The 18,501-nt window shown below is 38.3% G+C and overlaps 1 protein-coding gene across 2 annotated transcripts; it reads left to right on the top strand.

The window, feature by feature from the left end:
* The first annotated feature begins 1,105 nt into the window (after nucleotides 1-1,105).
* LOC108678718 (RNA-binding protein cabeza) lies at nucleotides 1,106-15,701 on the top strand. Of its 2 annotated transcripts, none has more exons than XM_047884319.1 (9): nucleotides 1,106-1,241; nucleotides 5,095-5,337; nucleotides 5,588-5,917; nucleotides 10,641-10,981; nucleotides 11,366-11,524; nucleotides 12,134-12,314; nucleotides 12,681-12,812; nucleotides 13,397-13,565; nucleotides 13,956-15,701. In XM_047884319.1, the coding sequence occupies exons 1-9, from the start codon at nucleotides 1,229-1,231 to the stop codon at nucleotides 13,984-13,986; spliced, it is 1,599 nt and encodes a 532-aa protein (XP_047740275.1). In that variant the 5' UTR covers nucleotides 1,106-1,228; the 3' UTR covers nucleotides 13,987-15,701. The 2 variants fall into 2 exon arrangements, with proteins under 2 accessions (XP_047740275.1, XP_018022668.1); XM_018167179.2 differs by having other exon boundaries at nucleotides 12,657-12,812.
* The last annotated feature ends 2,800 nt before the right edge of the window (nucleotides 15,702-18,501 follow it).

Raw genomic sequence — 18,501 nt, 5'->3', positions numbered from 1 at the left:
AGAGTGCATGGAAAATAAGGGAGATGAGGAGGCTGGAGAGAATAGAGGCCAGGAGGGTGTAAAGAAACGAGCAATAAAAAGGAAAAGAATGGTAATAATAATAATAATAATAACAATAAAATGTAAAGAGAAACAAAGTATTATCTAGTGTTTTGGGAACTAATAAGACTTATATGACATATGTCCAAAACTACCGTGCAAGAAGTGGGACCTAGCAATAACCAACAAAACAACCTATTTAAATTGAAAGTATTCTCCCTTCCCTTTATCATCCCCTGTTTCTTTTATTTCATCAACCTATTACTTGCAACTAAAACTTACACTAACCATCTCTGCACTCTAAATACCTTGTCTCAATATCTTGAATCCTGTACCTGTCTCCTCTTCCCCCCCCCTCTTTATGCCAAAAATCAATACTAAAATGAATGTGTGACGCGTGGCAGCTAGCCGATACAAAGGCCCGACGTCTGAAGATTTTTTCAGTGTCACAATGCTCCAAATCCCTACTGTGCCGAAGTTGGACAACTCCTGCTATTTTAGAATCTCTCGTAAAAAATGGAAAATAATAAATATTTGTTTCTAAAATATAATTTATATATCAGTCGCACAGATCTGGGATCGAACCCGCGCCTCTCTGCTCCAATCTTGCTACTCTGAACTTTAATTACTGGGCCACCCAGTGGTATGGCAGAGTAGAAGTAGAGTATGTATGGTAGAGGTGATATTATAACACCGGTCCGACACTCCAGCGAAGAGATGTGGGAAAGTTTGTGTTAAGACTATGATAAAAAACAAGGAAAAAAGGTTCCAGAAATAAAGTTATCCGGTCTATTATTGCTACGTTTCACTTATTGCACTATAGTACACATTACACTGTACACATAAAATAAGCCTATCACTTGGACACGTTTCACAAGCTGTACAACAAAATATTGATTAAAGCGTACCTTTTACCATATCAAAAACGAATAACGTTTTAATTTGATTATCTTTCCCTGAAATTCAAGTTTTTTTCTATATTTTAATAAAACACATGTCTTTTTCTTCTATTCGTAATTTAGATCTCAGGAATCTTTAGTATTCACGTAGAGATGCCTGTGGCAACACTGCTTGTTTAGTAGTAGTCCTGCGATTGCTGATTGTTGCGGGTGCAGCCCTGCAGGAATTGTTTATTTCTTGTGTAACTTGCAAATATCAAGTTTTCTAAATAAGATCGACAAACGCTACAATGAGTGACTCTCGTAAGTATATAATTTGCTTTGCATTTTAATACCTAGCTCCTAATGCCAACGTAAGAGTACTTTATTATTTTTTTGTTAAATTTACTCATAAGTAGGTATCTCATTTCATTTTTTGGTTTATTAACCATGTACGATGCAATTTTAAATTTGAAAATGTGGACACTTTCAAAAATTGACCTGTTACGTGTTAGGCCCTGCCGCCCGCCCCTGCGGCCCTGGCCTCAATCAAGCACTTCATTTGACGTAGGTACGGTAAGGTACCTACCATAGTGGCAAAGCAGAGAGTTTTTTAGACTCTCCCTCAAGTTCATTTTCGAGTCCTATATCTAGACCAGTAAAGTATCCTGGATACCTGCATTATCACACATAAGAAATTGCTTTAAATTGTGAGTAAATGAGGAAATTAAAAATAAACTGATTCTAAAAAATCTGTGGTTTGTCACTATGGTACCTACGCAAAATCTTTGTACCTGTAACCTAGCCTACTAATGATATTATTGAATATTGACGTACCTAACTAGGCTTAATTGGCAAGTTTTAATCCTGCTAGCCTAGCCTTCCAGTTCCAGCTCTAGTAATTCATATTCATAATGCCTATAGCCTATTAGGCAATTGTTCGATACGGGCAATTTCAATTTCAGGCATCTGCCGAAAGTGACTAAAAGGCAAAATAGAACTCAGTAGGTAGTTAGCTAGTGTTTTTTTGTGATAATGTATGTAGCTACCTAATGTACCTAGATTCTTGAATCTTAATCATTCTTATATTGAAATTTTGTAAGTACCTAAGGTAGGTAATCATATGCATCAAATTCCATTTAATTTTTACTGCAGTACTGCCTTAAATTCAATCCTTTGATGCCTGCCAATCAGAAATGTTAGCTACAATTTTAAAAGTTGCAGGTACAAATTATAATTTTTCGAGCAATTTTTGAAGAATGCATGTAAAAGAGATGCATGTAAAAATGGGCACTTTATCTTGATTTGTTTTAAATGAAATCAGGCAAGAGCCAATAAAGTGGGTAAAATTTAGTGCGGTTGCAAGCAAGTACAAGCCACTGAGGCCAGGGTGCAGAGGCCAGAGGGTGCAAGCAGCGTTGCCAATATACTATGGGTTTTGAAGCCAAAAGCATTGCAACTACCTATTTTCAAAATCGTTGCCGGGTAATTTTTAATGAAAACCCATTTAACACATTGACTCCGATTGCTTAATCTTGTACTATTAAAAATTGTTATTTCATTTTTTGTACTGTTTTTAACAGGGTTGCTAGACGGTCATTTTTTCCAGACAAATTCTGTGATTTAGTTTTTCTCAGTTGCATTGGCTGGCTAAAATTTATGATAGGAGTACTTCCTAATTAAATTTTATATACTGCAAAAAGAAAATAAATGGAATTTTTATAGCAGAACCTACAAATAAACCATAGTATATATTGAGTTATCGGCCTTTTTTGTTCCCAGATTTGGCCGATTTTAGGCAACCTGAATTGTGTACTACTACATCCTGGAGAAATACATTTCGTGGTACGCATATGTACCACTTCAGAGTCAATTTGTTAAGCTGGTAATTAAAAGCCATTTACTAGGTCACATGCACCTATTACCCCAAATAACAAATTTTACCCTAAAAACAGTATGATTGTGGATTGTACTGCAAAACTGACATTTGTCTTCACTTAACTGTCATTGGAACATATGATAATGCAGTCACTACTTGTTGTTTACATTTTGTACTTTGCAGTATATTTTGGTGGGAACTCATTGCAACTGATTTCTGGACAAGCTCCACTGCATCCTGATCCATCCAATTTATCTGAAACCTTTTACTTTTTTTCTAATTAGTTGGCCAAAGACTGGCAAATATCTTAGATGCAATAATTTCAATCCAAATTTGTTGGCAAGATCTTCTGAAGATGTAAATTTAGCTGCAGAATTGTCGCCAAAGATCTTGCAATATTCACCTACTCCCTGCACAGTGGAGTACAGGCATTTTTATCTCAATTGGTGGCTTCTGCCCAAATTTCCAGAACAGAGTTGAAGCACAAGCATATGCTGCATGCCATCATTGCTGTATAAATTATTACATAAAAGCAAGATATAATGTTTTTATTGCATTTTCTGTTGCATGGACTGAAAAACTGACCTCAGTGACCTGAAACCTATATTTCTCAAAGCAATGCTAATGAAATTTCTTCTATGCATTAGGTATATTATTTGTATATGCCCTTGCAAATAGTGATTAATCTTGTGTTTTTCATTGAAACACATTTTAATGTGGATACGGATTGGATTATGAATCCATTGAATAGTACGGATATTTTTTGTTATATCAAATTGGAAAAATCGGGCAGAAGCCATAGGTGAATGTGACAAAAAAAAAAAAAAAACTCCTGTTTGTGATCAGTTTTACTGGTTTCTATGACTTATTTAGTTATAACAATTATGAGAAAAATATGTTTTTGCCTGAAATTTTTAGAAATCACTTGTGGAAGCAAAATTTTGAAAATCTGCCCAATATTCCACATTAATTTTCTATTGTGCTAAGCAGCAAAATTTGAGTTAATTTGAATTGATCTTTACACCATTATCACTGTTCCAAAAGCTTTAAATGCTGATGGATCTTGAATACAAGAAAGGCAAGGACAAATGTACATGTCATTTTAGTGTAACTATTATTCTCTTATGTGTAAGCAAGTAGAATCTAAATACCCTTGGATGGCAGAAAACTGAAATGGTATTATCTGTGATGCTATTTTTGTTTAGCTCACATTTGAGGTGGTTTGATTTCCTAATTGGAAAGTGACATCATAAGCGTTATAGTGTCCACATGATTTGATTCTATTTGACTTGATTTTATCAAAATATAATATATATAATACTCCTAAATGGATTTGGGACTGGTTTGCATTGTTCCCTAAATACACTTGCTGTAACCTTTAATTTGCTATAACATTGTTGAAAAGTACAAGTTTTGTTTAGACAAAAGTTATATTATATTGTTGTTAAAGATGAAACTGCAAGGCTACTTTGTATTTAAGTAATGTGTATGTGTTCTCTTTTAGCTGGTCTTTCCACCAGAGATGAAGGTACCTATCAAAAGTACTTCTTATGCTAATTAATTGAAAGCGTAGCTGTTTTTACAATAGTGGCATGCTGGTTATGTTTCTTTTATTTTTCTTGAATAATAATTATTGGAACTTGGTGCTTCAGGAAGTGCAGTTGAAATCTCCATCTTGTTTCTAATGATACAATTATATTAAATAAATTAAGTCTTCAGAAAAAGTTCTCATGACTTTCTTGGAAGAACGGAAGTAATTTTATTTCCTATCCATAAGATATCCTTTTGTAGTCAAAAAGGTAAATCTGAATTATCATGTCAAATGTTAATTTGTAGCAATTTGTGTATAGAACTATTTCCATGTGTCCTATTAAATATTTTAATTTGTCAAGTTTTGCCGATTTGGTCAACTTTTGATTTTATATCTTTATGATTGAATGAGGCATGAATCTACATTTGCGAATTAAATTTGTTCAGTGAATTGTTTGTGTACTAAATAAACTGCTAAAACAAGTGCTAATGGTTTTTAATTAGCTGTTTAATCTCTGCTTTGTTCATTTGCGTTAAATTGTACGCAGTCAGTGTTTGAATTTTTTCTATACTCCCTCTGCCATGCTACTCTATATTCCTGCTCTGCCATGTGTTGTATGCAAGTTGAAACAATGCACAATTTGATGAATGTATGTATAGACTATAGATAGTATCTTGGTCTCAAAAACACTAATTGAAGTGGTGTTGAGCAATTAAGAGAACCCTGCTATCACCAAGTGCTGAGCTAAGAGTTCATGTGATCTGCAGAATATGGGGCGTATGGTGGCTATGGTGGGGGCTACGGATCTGCTCCTCCTGCATCTACGGCAGTGGCTCCAATGCCTTCGTATCCACCTTCTGGTGGTGCTCATCAGCCAGCGTATGGAGGCTACTCAGCTCCACCACCTCACATGAGCTACTCAGCCACCACTGCTCCACCAGCATCCCAATATTCTTCTCCTCCTCCTTATGGCTCTGCAGCTCCAAGCGGACCTCCTCCTGCTCCGCAAGGTAGACTACCTTCCAAGAATCAAGGAACATGCAAGCCTTTTTTTGATGAACAATAATGAAGCTAATGTTGTTGACTTTTGGTTAAATCCAAGATTTCTGTACTGAATATTTTACAAAAAATAACAAATGGTCTCTTCACGTTCTTGGATCTATAAAAGAAAATGTTTTAAATCCACTTGGAGACTTGGATCAGGTTTTTGAAAAAGTTTGCCAAGTGTGAGAAACTGAAGAAAAAAAATACTATGTCCAGGTGGGAGCAGCAGCTATTCAGGCTATTCAAGTGGCAGCTACGACTCGAGCAGTGGTGCTTCTGCCTACAGCAGCGCTCCTCCCTCCTACCAGCAGCCTCCTTCTGCGCCTCCTCAGAGCAATGCCTACAGTGCACCTCCACCTAGTGCTGCCTATGGCAGCTCTCTACCTCCTAGCTATGGCTCAAGTGATGGAGGTGCCTCTGCTGGTGGTCCTCCACCAAGCTATTCCTCATCAGCCCCACCAAGTAGCTATGGTGGCCCACCCCCTGCTGCGCCGCAGGGTGGTGGTTATGGTGGGGCACCACCGCAGGATGGTGGTGGCTTCAACAGTGAGTGATGGATAATGAGTGCTCATCCTTCTTACTCACTTCAGCAGCTGTGGCAAAGAAGAGCCTCAACAGGGGGTACTGGAACTGCAGGTCATCCTCTTGACATGACAGAGAACCTTGACATGACTGTTGATGACTTTTCTGACTGCTCTGACTTTTCTAACTGGTGCACTGTTTGGTTAGCCAAATTGTCATCTTGCAACAATATATCTTGCCCTCTGAGTCTAATGCTTGTTTTCCAATGAAGGTTGGATGCATTGTTGCTTTCTTTTGGAAGTGGCTGCATGACCCCTGCGCTGTACCATGATTGCCGCATCTCGCTCCTGGTCGTCACGAGCAGCAGCCGAGGCTTGTAGCCAGCAGTCACAGTAGAGGTAAGTGCTTTGCACAACCTACTTACTGATGATCTGTTTGGCTTGCCAATTTTCTATTGGATGACTTTTTTGTATTAAAGTTCAATATTTTCTCTGCTATCACAAAGTATGAAGTTCTTACTGCTCACAAATATTGGAAGCTTAATCCCTTCAAGAAATTTCAATATCACCATATCTGTTATTCTAATGAATAAAGAAAGATTTTAATTTCTTGTTACTTGACTGTAAAAAGCTCACTGTTGTGGTACAGATTATAATAGTGCTTCTTGATAATGTCAAAGCATTTGGCTGATGTCTCATTATATCCACTAATTGGCATATAAAGTGTCTGTGTAAAGTGAAGTACTCTGCTCATGGGCTTCTTTTTATTCTTGACACCAAGCACAGACCATAAATACATTTTGAATCCTGAAAATAACCGAATACTTTGCTTATATGGTAATTATTACAAGATATGTTTGATTTCTGTTGATGATTTTAGATGTGTCAATAGCTTACGGCATCTCCATGCTATTGCTAAAATTTAGCATGAAATGATAATGCCATTTACATTATCTGTCATGTTATTTGTACTTGTTGCAAAAGAATATCTTTACAAGGTGCCTAGCTGAAAACACTTGGGAAGACATAGTATTGGATGGAGCATGCCTGAAAACTAGCAAGTTTATGGGTTTTGATGAAAATTATTTAGATTAGGTGCAGCTCCATTGGCATAATTGGTACTCTCTGCTTCCAAAATTTTTGTGCGAACCATCGCGGAGTATAATGATTAAGTTTTGTTAATTTTAAGTATTGACGTAATGGTTTATTTCCAAGTTTAATGGTATAACATATAATAACATGATTGATCCATGGTCATATGAGATTCTGGCCAGCTTTAGCCCATTCAGGAGGTTCATGCTTGTGTACTACAATGGTAAACAAAATTGAGCTGGTTTAATAAAACAAAATTATATTAAAACAATAGTGCAATACTAAATTTTGGTGCAAAATCATTTGGTGAAATTTCTTTGGTAATAATATAATAGATTATGTAAGGTGTTTTGCGGCAAGAGGTCTGGTGTTTAATTAAACTTTTTGCCTCTATGCGGCCATGTTACTGAAGGTTACGACACGCGTAGCATTGCGAATGCTGGGTTTCTGCAACTGCGTTGATTGGTTGCACCGCCACGCCTCTTCCCTGCATCGGCTCTTGACGGTTTTCTGAGTGACTCTGACTTTTGACGCCCGACTACCTGATGATGACTTCATATTACATTGTTTAATTTATGCTAAGCCAGAAGCATGAAAGGTCTGATAACTATGCCTGGCTTTTGTAAAACCATAAATATTCGGGGTTGGTGATAGTAAATTGGTGTTGAAATGTTAGAGAGAAAACTTTGAAACTTTGACATCTTTCATGTGGTAAACAAACTTTACAGCAAAATGCCTGTAGATCGTACTTACTTAATATATATTCAATATATTTTAACAAAAATTGTATAATGTGGTTGATTCACTATGAAGCAGATATATTTGACTTCAATTGCCATTTCTTGAATGTGTTGGGCCGAAAATCCGCCCAGTCATTGGTTTCTACTGTTATAATATGTCAACATACAAGGTATTATTATAAACATCCAAAGTGGATGTTATTATTAAACTAAAGTACAATTTGTTCTTGATTTATTCAATGGTATTATTTGGGTTAGGCTACGAGTTTTTGGTAACTGCGTGGTATTCTATAATTTTAATGGATCTATTCCCTCTGATGTATAGGTATAACAAGTGAAATAATATCCTGGGCTGTGCAATTAAACAATCACTTCTTTCAAACTGATATACTTGAATAATTTACAGTCTCTCACTTTAAAAAAAGCCGTACTTGGGTGAATAAATAGAAAAGCTGTACTTGAGTAAATTAAAGACTATTTGAGAATTTTTTGTGGCAAGTGGATTCTTTCCACTGGCTTGGTTGTTCATTAGGCTGGTCGAAACTGGTTGGTTTTATGGAAGAAGTGCATCTGCTACACATGATTTCATTCCGATTCTAATTACATCCGACTGTGTGCAGTCAAGTTTTTATTCAAGACTCGAGTCTGTGTGTGGTTTTTCAGAGCAAAGTCAATAGTTCCATGAGATTTTGAGATTCGAAGCTAGCTATTCATAATGAAATGAAGTTTCCTGCCTGGGTAATATGAGGTTTTTATTCTTTGCTATGAATTAAAATTCCTTTATGGAAAACCTTTTTTGTTTGTGTAGCAATATTTTTTGCTCAACTGAAATTAACGTAATGATATTTTTGTGAGAATTACAGAATCACTAGATATTTGTGTGAAAATTGTGAAGCATTTTCATCAAGTCAATTGGTAAGGACATGTATGTTTAAGTATCGAGAATCTACGATTCTTGATAAATAGTTGCGTAGAGGACTGGTTATGACTTGCGACGTGTGACAGAGACCGCGTCAGAGGCAATGAAAGGCCTGGGTATTGCTGCAATAGGTAGCACTGCAGCTTCAAGGTAAAAACTTCACCACAGCTCCACTTCCTGATATTTTTCATTTTCAATTTTATATACGCATTTAACTCCAAAGTATATACTTTGGAAATTCTCAAGATTTTATTCTGCTACTTGAGCCATCAATAACTTGCCTCCCAAAGCAGGATCATTTGTGTTGAGTACTCATTGAAAAGTAATATTCATAATTGGTAAACAATGAAAGAAGCGGAGCTGTTGTTGACCCACTCATGGAGTGATCCCTAGTATTATTGTCTTTATTGAAAGCATTTATTTTATTGGTTCTATTATATAGGAAATAAGGTATGGTTTTCTTACCTTATCCACAAAAAAGTCATCTTCCTTCGTGTTTGTGCAACCTAATATTGTCAATAATTTATTTTAGGCACTGTCAGAGCTTCGTTGTGTTTATATATATAACAAATTTTCAGTTTTCATTCATGAATGTGTAAATGTTAGTTGAGCCACTACTCAATGTATTGGTATATATATGTTGCGTATATTTGGTAACTCGATGTGCATACCATGAAGGAAAACCTGAGCTCTATTGGCTGGAGGCGTATCATGCCAAGCTCCACTAGGTTTCCGGTAATTTTGATTGCTGTCGCTGTTTCATTGTATATTAGGAACATTGTTGTTCGCTAATTGCTGAAGTAAGTACTCATTTGGTTAATTGCTGAAGTAAGTACTCAATATAAATATATAATCATTATCAGCTCATTGTGGATTGAAGTCGCCAGTCCACAAAGGCGCCTAAAGTCATCAAAGTTTGTCCTTGTCAAGAGAGTTACACTTCTATGCATAATGAAATTTAAACGCGTGTAATGTTGGTACACCTTACTGGTTTGAATGGCAATTGACCGTGTCTCTTCCGGGCGATGTTATACTTGAGTGTTTATCATTCGGATGCCGTAAAAAACTTCTGTGTGTGCCGCAGATAACGATATAGGGTTGTCGAATTTCGTACAATGATTGATTTATTCAATGACCGTCTTTTTGATAGGAGGAAAACTGGTATTTGAGGAGTCGGCTATATTCTGTCATCGTTTCCAAAATGGTAATCCTTGGAAGTTAAAATTTTACTAACAATAAGGAGGATCGGTGTAGTCGGAAGTATAATATGCGTTTTACATCACTCAGATGAATATTCTTTAACGGACAATAAGAAAAGGCCGGTTATATAAGCTAATCTGTATTGAAATCAAGACCGTGTTAATTTTTATGGTGTTGCGTATTGGTTTGGAAAATTGGAAGCCTCGTTTAAAGTTCTAAAACTCGAGAACAAGCGCACATACAACTGTGTAAGCAGTACTACAGCGCGTGTTGTGTAATTGGGTTCTAATTTTAATGTAACATGGTTCGTGTAAACGCCCTGGAAAGAATGTTTTAATTGCGAATGACTTTTTGCGTTGGTTGTACATTGGATAAACTTGGAAGGTAAAGCCTTCCAGCTGCTGGTGTTATTCGTGAAAGTTCGAAGATTATTTACGTTTAGGTAATAGTCTATGAGACAAGCTCAAATCTCAAAGTACGATTAGTACGTCGTTTGAGCAAATGCTCTGAATTGAATGCATAAATTTTTTAAATTTGAATTGAAAATAAATGAAATGGTACATATAGTGGGTGAGGTGGTAAGTTGGTCGTGGTGCAGCTCATCGTCGCGGTTAATAACTGGTGCAACAAAACTCAAAAATGGTATATCATTCACGTGCAACGGTTATTTACAATGTGATGTTGCACGCGACTGTGATTCCATGAATATGCAAGAAAGAGATGTTTATAGGTGGTAAATTTATGTTATTGTATTGCTCTTTATTTGTGTTGATATATGTTTTGTTTTTCTTCGGCAGCCAGAGGTGGTGGTGACAGCTATGGAGGAAGTGGATATGGAAGCGGTGGCGGTGGCTATGGTGGTGGGAGAGACGGTGGATACGGGGGTGGAGGTCGTGGTGGTAGCAGAGATGGCGGTTATGGCGGCAGAGATGGTGGTGGAGGCCGCGATGGCGGTGGATATGGTGGTGGCCGCGGCGGTGGTGGTCGTGATGGAGGCTATGGTGGACGTGATGGAGGATTCGGTGGAGGTGGAGGAGATAAAGTTCTTCAGGAAGACACAATCTTCGTGTCTGGCATGTCTGAAGATGCTTCAGAAGATGACGTCAAAATGCACTTCGGAGCAATCGGAGTTATTAAGGCAAGTTTACCGTGTTAATCTATTTAATTATTAAATGCATCATTAGTTAGAAGGATATATTTATAGCATTAATTTATCCTTGAATAATATCTTAATTTGTTCGTTTTTATGCTGATCTAATTTTTTTTTTGTTTGAAACTTGGATCGCTTTTACCTTATTGTTTCATAATTGGTACTTTGTATTTCAATGTTCTGAAATTACTGAGAAGCGTATTGTATCTCTCAGCTCACGTGCGGCACCCTGATGTGCTGACCAAGTGACCATACAGAACACAACCTTGAATATTCCTGACATGAAATCTTGTGTAGTTCTCATTTCACGTTTCAATGAGAAGTGTTCATTTTATTCATAAAAGAAGCTGAATTTTTTTTTCTATTCAACAGACAGACCGCAAAACACAGCGCCCTAAGATCTGGATGTACCGTGACAAAGCCTCCGGGCGGTCCAAAGGGGAATGTACCGTCACTTACGATGACACACACACCGCTAAGTCTGCTATTGACTGGTTCCACAACAAAGAGTTTATGGGGCGACCTATCAAAGTGAGTCGTGACTGCTTGACGCTCACCTAGTCTCAAGGTATCAGATGATTAAATGCTTATGAACATAACATTATTCAAAAGATAGTTTGTGATTATTCATTAGTTACGACTGTGTTATGAGGAAGTAAGTTTGAACTCGTGCGGTTTGTTAGCTGGTAAGTGGAACTTGCTTGGGTAACTCTGAAGTTTGAACTCATCGTGTTGGATTGGGAATTTGAGCTCGCGATGAAGAAATATACGTTAGAATAACATGGCTCACATCTCGCAGGGTTAGGTAAAAAGTTAGAATTCTTTGTCTAGTTGCAACCATTGTTTCGTGCATAATTTCGTTTTCACTGAAATTATGGGTAGGTAACGTTACGGACATCGATTATGTTCAGTCTTGTTTTAGTTAAATTGTCCCTCTTTTGAACTTACCTGCCCAAGAACGAGTATATGCGATTCTTCTTAGTGTTGTAAGTTATTCTAAATACTCGCACACGGTTTTCTCATGCACATATTGAGTTTGGCAGTCGAAGACCTAGTTTACAAGCAGCGGGTGTGGAATAGTTCTATGTTATTCGTATTCTCAATCCAATGATTCTCAATGTTTTTTTGTTTTGTTTACAGGTATCGATAGCGGAGCGGCCAAAGAGCGAGTTCGAACGAAGTGGTCGCGGTTTCGGCGACCGCGGACGAGGCCGCGGACGCGACCGCTTCCGTGACGATGACAGGGACGGCGGCGGCTTCGATCGTCGCGGTGGCGGGCGAGGAGGCCGAGACTTCGGTGGTGGTGACTCACGTGGCGGCGGTAAGGATCTTGCGGCTTTGAGATAAATTACTAATTTTTAGGGCCATGGATTATTTCAACTCCTTTGCACTGTTAGAACGACAGTTAATTTTTATTGTATAGCAGGTAGGAGGAGATTTGTCATTTGATACTTGGATGAATTTCGTCCATGGACAAATTTCTACCATTTCTATTTTATTCACTTAGATTAGTTTTAATCAATAGTAATACATGGGAGTGAGTAGTGGGAGACCCAAAGAAACCGGTAATTTAGGTTCACTAAGCTTTATTTGTATCAAACTAGGAAAATTATATCATTTCCTTATGTTAATGTTGGTGGACTACATGAAAATAATGTGCCAGGCGGTGGCGGTGGTGGTTTTGCAGGCCGCGCTGGAGACTGGAAGTGTCCCTCACCGTCATGCGGCAACAACAACTTTGCGTGGCGTAATAATTGTAATCGCTGCAATGCTGCCAAGCCTGAAGGTGGCGGCGGCGGTGGCGACAGTGAGAACGGAGGTCAGAAAATGGTTTAACCAATCTTTAACTGATTATTAATCAACATTATTATCATTGGCCTTTAATATTATTTATCGACTTTTGGCTGATTCCTTGTTGGCTTGATGGCGCATTTTTTGCCGACCTTGAATCGCATCTTTGGAGCTGATACAAGCACAAAGTCTGTAAAATCGGTTTTTGACTGCAAATTCATTTTGTGAGAGCAAAGCTACCATAACCCGAATAAGTCTTGATGTTGGTAATGTCTAAAAGAAGTTAGCCTCTTCCAGTTTTATATAATTAAATAATACAAGCTTTGGATTCGATAATTCACTACCTGATTAGTTGTGCGAGAATCTATTGAAGAAAGAAGCTAGGAAGTGTCTAGAAGTAATGTACGCCCATGGATCTGTTACGCTTGATTAATGCCTATTAAATTTCATTGTTTCAGTTAGTGATATATATCATTGAAATAAATTATTTCTTTAATGTATTAAACAACCAGTCTTCTATATTACCGAAACATAAAATTGATAATGAGCATAGAGCAATATCGGTGTAATTAAGGATTCTTACTATTGCAAATATAATTATGCATTAAACAGACGGTGGATATCGCGGCGGTGGTGGTGGTGGATTCCGAGGTGGACGTGGTGGTGGTGGTGGTGGAGGAGACTTCCGAGGAGGTCGTGGAGGTGGTGGAGGCGGTGGATTCAGAGGCGGCCGTGGTTATGGTGGCGACCGAGACAGGGACGGTGGTGGACCAATGAGAGGGTGAGCATCAGCAACTTATTCAGATTTTCAATCTAGCATTTGTGTTTTGTGTATTTTCAGTTAACACTTATTTTCAAATGAATTATGAATTTATTTTCCTACATATCGTCCTATGCCAATTTTTTCCTTACTCTTGTCATTCGATTATTATAGAAATCATTTAATACTCGTGTCCTTACATTTGTTTAATAACATAGTTGCTATTCAAATCGGTTGTTTATTATTTCTTCACTCGCGTTATTCGATCAATTGTTCTGATAATCAAATAACAATATTTTTTCACAGTCGTTATTTGATGTTAATATTAGAATCCCATCAAATTATTTACTTACATTTTATTAAGGGTAATGTTATATTTGCGGTCAGATTAATGAACTAATTTGTTCTTAGTGACCGCGGGCCCCGAGCTCGGCCCTACTAGAAACAAGGTTGTCATGATCTGCAGTCACCTGCTCTGCCCCTCTACCGCGACGTCTTCAGTGACCGTCTCATCTGTAATATCTTGTTTACTTTAATTTCTTGGCTAATAACCCTGACTTCGGTGACTTTTTCCAATTTCGGTATATGCAGCCTTACTATAAGCGTAAGGAATTTGGTCGATGTTACCAATAAGTTCATTTGATGGATTCGTATTACATTTTATCCTTAATAGCACCCCAATAGAAATAGATATTTTCGATTCTGGGGTTTTTTAATCTAAACTTACTATCGCAATATCGCAAAGGAATCCCTCTCCTTGGGAACCGGAAAGTCTTGTCGAAGTGTTCATTGTGGGCAGACGTATGGGCGGTGCAACACTATTTTTCAACCTCATTCTGATTCTGATGGCTCAAATGCTAGTTCGAAGTCGGATATTATTTCTTAAATTTTTCCTAAATTTTTTATGTCGTGTATAGCTTTGTCGGAGTAAGAATAAGCCATGCTAGACTGCGAATTTGAAACTATTCACGCTACCGGTGGAACTTGCTTATTGAAAATAGCCTTTTTTCGCCTTTTTTGTCTTCAAGAGTTTGGGCAGGATAAATTGAAGTATGTTCAGCTTTTCAAAGTAGCAGAATTTCGAATTATGAAGAGGAAATTTTTCATTTTTTTTATTTAGAATGAGGCGCTATGGTCATTTGAATGTTTCATACGTTATGGGTAGTTGCTACGTGATCGTAATTTTTTAATCAACGAGGAAGAATTTAGTGTATTTCATTGCAATCCTCTTGTGGCATGATTATCAGTACAAAATAGTTTCCGTAGGCTAGGAGTCGGAAATGGGTCCTGCGAAAATATATCGTACTTGGAGCCGGGGGTTTTGTTCGTGTACAAAGATTGATCAACTTGGTTTAAAGTATTATTGCGTCTACATGACATTTATCTCTATTCTTTACTGCACCTCTTTATACAGTTGGATGTGGAGAATTCGATAACATTTGAACTTGATAAAATGGGTTGGTTTCTTTTTATTATCCGTCAAGATTTTTTATGTGCTCTAGAAGCGATAATGATCGTTCCCATGGTATCTAATGTAGGTGTGCCTGTACTTATACGGTTGCCTCAAACATGCTCTTGTTTGTCACTGTGTTGGAATTTTCATCGCCACAGTATCGATGTTACTCGTCTGAAATCTCTACGTATTTTGTACATTTTCGATAGAGGTAAATTCTGACGTGTGTATGCTAAGAGATTATGGCAGTCTTGTATTTGATTTAGCTTAATAGTATAGAGACGATGAGAACAGATAGCTGAACGCGAGTTGCAAGGATGAAAGTACGCGCGGGACTGATCCGAAGTGCTGTAAATTTTCATCTGATACAAGTAAACGTTCAGCGTTTTTTAGTACCTTTACTGTAACAGTGATGGAACGAACTATGATTGTTGACTTATTCTTGTTCGCTGTTCGTCTTTGCTGAAGTAGAAGTTCCTGCTCATGTTGAGAAGACGTCAGCTGAACCCTGGTTTGACAAATACGAATTTGTCATTTTACCCCGATAGTGTGCTGTGGATGAGCCCAGTCCTCATAAGTTCCGACCGCGCGTGAAAGTTCATCTAACGCATCATAACTTCAAATGGAATATTGTGGAATTTCGATTTGTCACGAATTGTCACGACACTGGAGTTGCGTTTCGGTAATACACTTTATTTAATGTACTGGGTCTTTTCATTTTCCCCCTTGCCCATAGACTGGCCCGAAACACGTTAGGTGATCCTTTAGTTATTGTAACATATACTCGAAATAAACACTCACTCATTTCGTTTAGTTGGATTGTGCGGACTAATGGTTTGATAAATCTGTCTTTCACGTCTCGCTCCCAAGTTTTTTTTTTTACTCCTGCACTTCTGAAGCGATTGTAGGAGTATTTTCAGACCTCAATCCTCATTTCGCACCGGGGGTGTCCTCAGAATTCATTTTGTGTCGGAAACCTATCATAAATTGCCGTCATTCGCAGAGCTGGGCAGCGCTACTTTGAAATGTAGCGGCCGCTACCGCTACATGCTCTAAATGTAGCGGGTTCTACCGCTACAGTTGCTTAAATGTAGCGCCGCTACTGAAAATGTAGCGGCCGCTACTGAAAATGTAGCGGCCGCTACATTTAGCGCGCTACTGCCCACCGCTGGTCATTCGGAATGTTTGAAGTGGACCAACTACCGTGATTAATTCTACCTAGGTAGAGTAGATATTGCAGGGTGCGTACCCGGCGTACCGGTCATGGAATTTGATTTTTCATTTATCAGGCCTGGTTAGTCATTGGATTTCATTTCAGAACATGGAAAGCCATGGAATAAAAGGCGTTTTGATTTCCCTCGATAGGGTTGATGTTGGCTACATGGCCAGGACCGCGATAAAAAACAACTCGCAGACAAGAAGACAAGTGCACTGCAAGTTCTCACTCTCAAGACACGAGCGTTGGACTTAATGCAGGCTGTAGTCCAAAAGCTACTGGACAAGAGCCCGTTTAGGCATGGCCTTGGTAGGAGCCTGATATAATAATAGCGGTTTCAGCGTTATTAGGCCGTATAGCCTGTCGCCGATTCTTAACTTCGCAGAACATTCACAGCATTTTGCGGTCTCGAACTCGCAACTCACTGCTACAATTCTGCTTTTTGCTTAACCGCCCGGCCTTCTTGCCGATTCTGACCAGAAACTGGCGCACAGAGCTGCATGGGATCGAACCCGCGCCTCTCTGCGCCAATCTTGGTACTCTGAACTTTAACCACTGGGTCTTAATGAAGAAGGACTGAGAGGAAGACGAAAAGACAGTTGAAGAACTGTCTCAATTTGCTTGTTAATGCCAAGAGATTCCCCAACACAGATGTGGATGGTGTTGTGCGATGAGATGTGCAACTTAAGAGATGAATCACAGCGTTGCAATGAACTGAACGCGCAGTTCCAAGCATTTTCAACTTATGAACATTGGACACATTTTGGTATGCCATTCTGTCAAAGAGCACCTGCAGGAAGCTCTGGAATGTAGTGCAGATGCTCATGCTCGTGTCTCATGGCCAAGTCACGGTTGAAAGGTTTTCGTTCAACAATGAAATCATGACGCACTTCTGGAAGAGCGAACGATGGTTGCCCTGCGTGCTGTGGTTGATCATGTTGATGGCCTGGACAAGATGACCATCACCAGGAAGATGCTGCCTGCTGCTGGCAGTGCCAAAACAGCATACAATATTTATTTGGCAGAAGAGAAAGAGCAGAATGCGAAGGCTCAGAAAACCCAGAAGAGGAAAGCTCTGTTGAATGAGCTAGATGAACTGAAGAAGAAGAAAAGGTGTACGGAGGAGATCAAGGTGCTTGAGCAAGCAGCAGATGAATATGCAGAAGCAATGGAGAGAAAGGGGATATCAAAATTATCGCAAAGTTCAACGCCATGAGGCGATCTCTGGAAACGAAGCTAGACACTCATGAACGGAACATTAAAGAAAAAGTTGCTGAAATAGCTACCAGTTGAATGTTAGGGTAGTGATGTTGAAGAAATTAGAAGAATGTTCTGAACTGTATTGACGTTATTAATGTACAATCTTGTGTGCATTAACATAAAATAACATAGTGATGTCGGCGCTGAAGTGTAGGCCATGTGGCCTGTCGCCGATTCTTTTACTTCAAGTGCCTTGTTCACAGAAGATCTAAAATTGTGTCATTTGACCGGATCTTTTCATGACTGACGATAGTTTGAAATAACTACTAGACTTCCACTGGGTTCGATTGGTGCTAGGCATTTCAAATCTGAACATATATTTTTCCATAGCTTTATCTAGTCTGTTCTTGAACGCTCGGTTAGTCTTTCAGTCAAGCTAAACCTGTGTTATACGAGTCTTGGAAAATTATATTGATGGTCATGAAAAAGTCATGGATTTTTTTCTAAATACCAGTACACACCCTGATATATGAAAATAATTGACATTTGAATTCAGGAAATAGTGTCTACCCATTCGGATCAACTTTAATGTATTCAATACAAGCTCTAGAAGAAAGTTTTTAATGTGAAAGTTACCAATTGGTAACCTTCTCTTTGATGAAAGGTCGTAATTTAATTTCCATGGACTAGTAACATAAGTTTATGGGAGAGTTATGATGGAAATATTACGCATCCAACATGAGGTGATGGTGAAAACATAAATCATAAAAAAGCTTTATTCGCATTTCTATCAAAAACTGCGATTTTATAGCATGACGACGACGACGCACAATATTCATGATGGGGTGTATGACAGTCGAAATTTGACGCATTATGCAGCTGAAGAATGCCGTATTTTTTAACAAGACAGCTATAATTTTTCATTATTTTTCTGTGCAGAAAAAATCGATTTCCGTGTGAAAAAGTATATATCGTAAATTAAATTTATTACATTGTCCATTCGTATGTAGCGAAGATGGGTAGCAACTTAATACCGTGGCATTGAAGGCTCCTTCACTAAACTTGAGGCAAGTGTGTAGGGTGCACTG

Source organism: Hyalella azteca, unplaced genomic scaffold (assembly GCF_000764305.2).
Source record: "Hyalella azteca isolate HAZT.00-mixed unplaced genomic scaffold, Hazt_2.0.2 contig15162, whole genome shotgun sequence".
Lineage (NCBI taxonomy): Eukaryota > Metazoa > Arthropoda > Malacostraca > Amphipoda > Hyalellidae > Hyalella > Hyalella azteca.
The sequence above is the reverse complement of the archived record's forward strand: the minus strand, read 5'-3'. Positions and strand labels throughout refer to the sequence as shown.

Bases quoted from the DNA above. Each gene is read 5' to 3' on its own strand.
- LOC108678718 (XM_018167179.2), top strand. The intron at 11,525-12,133 runs GTGAGTCGTGAC...TTTTGTTTACAG, and splicing joins TTATGGGGCGACCTATCAAA to GTATCGATAGCGGAGCGGCC. The intron at 13,566-13,955 runs GTGAGCATCAGC...ATTTGTTCTTAG, and splicing joins GGTGGTGGACCAATGAGAGG to TGACCGCGGGCCCCGAGCTC.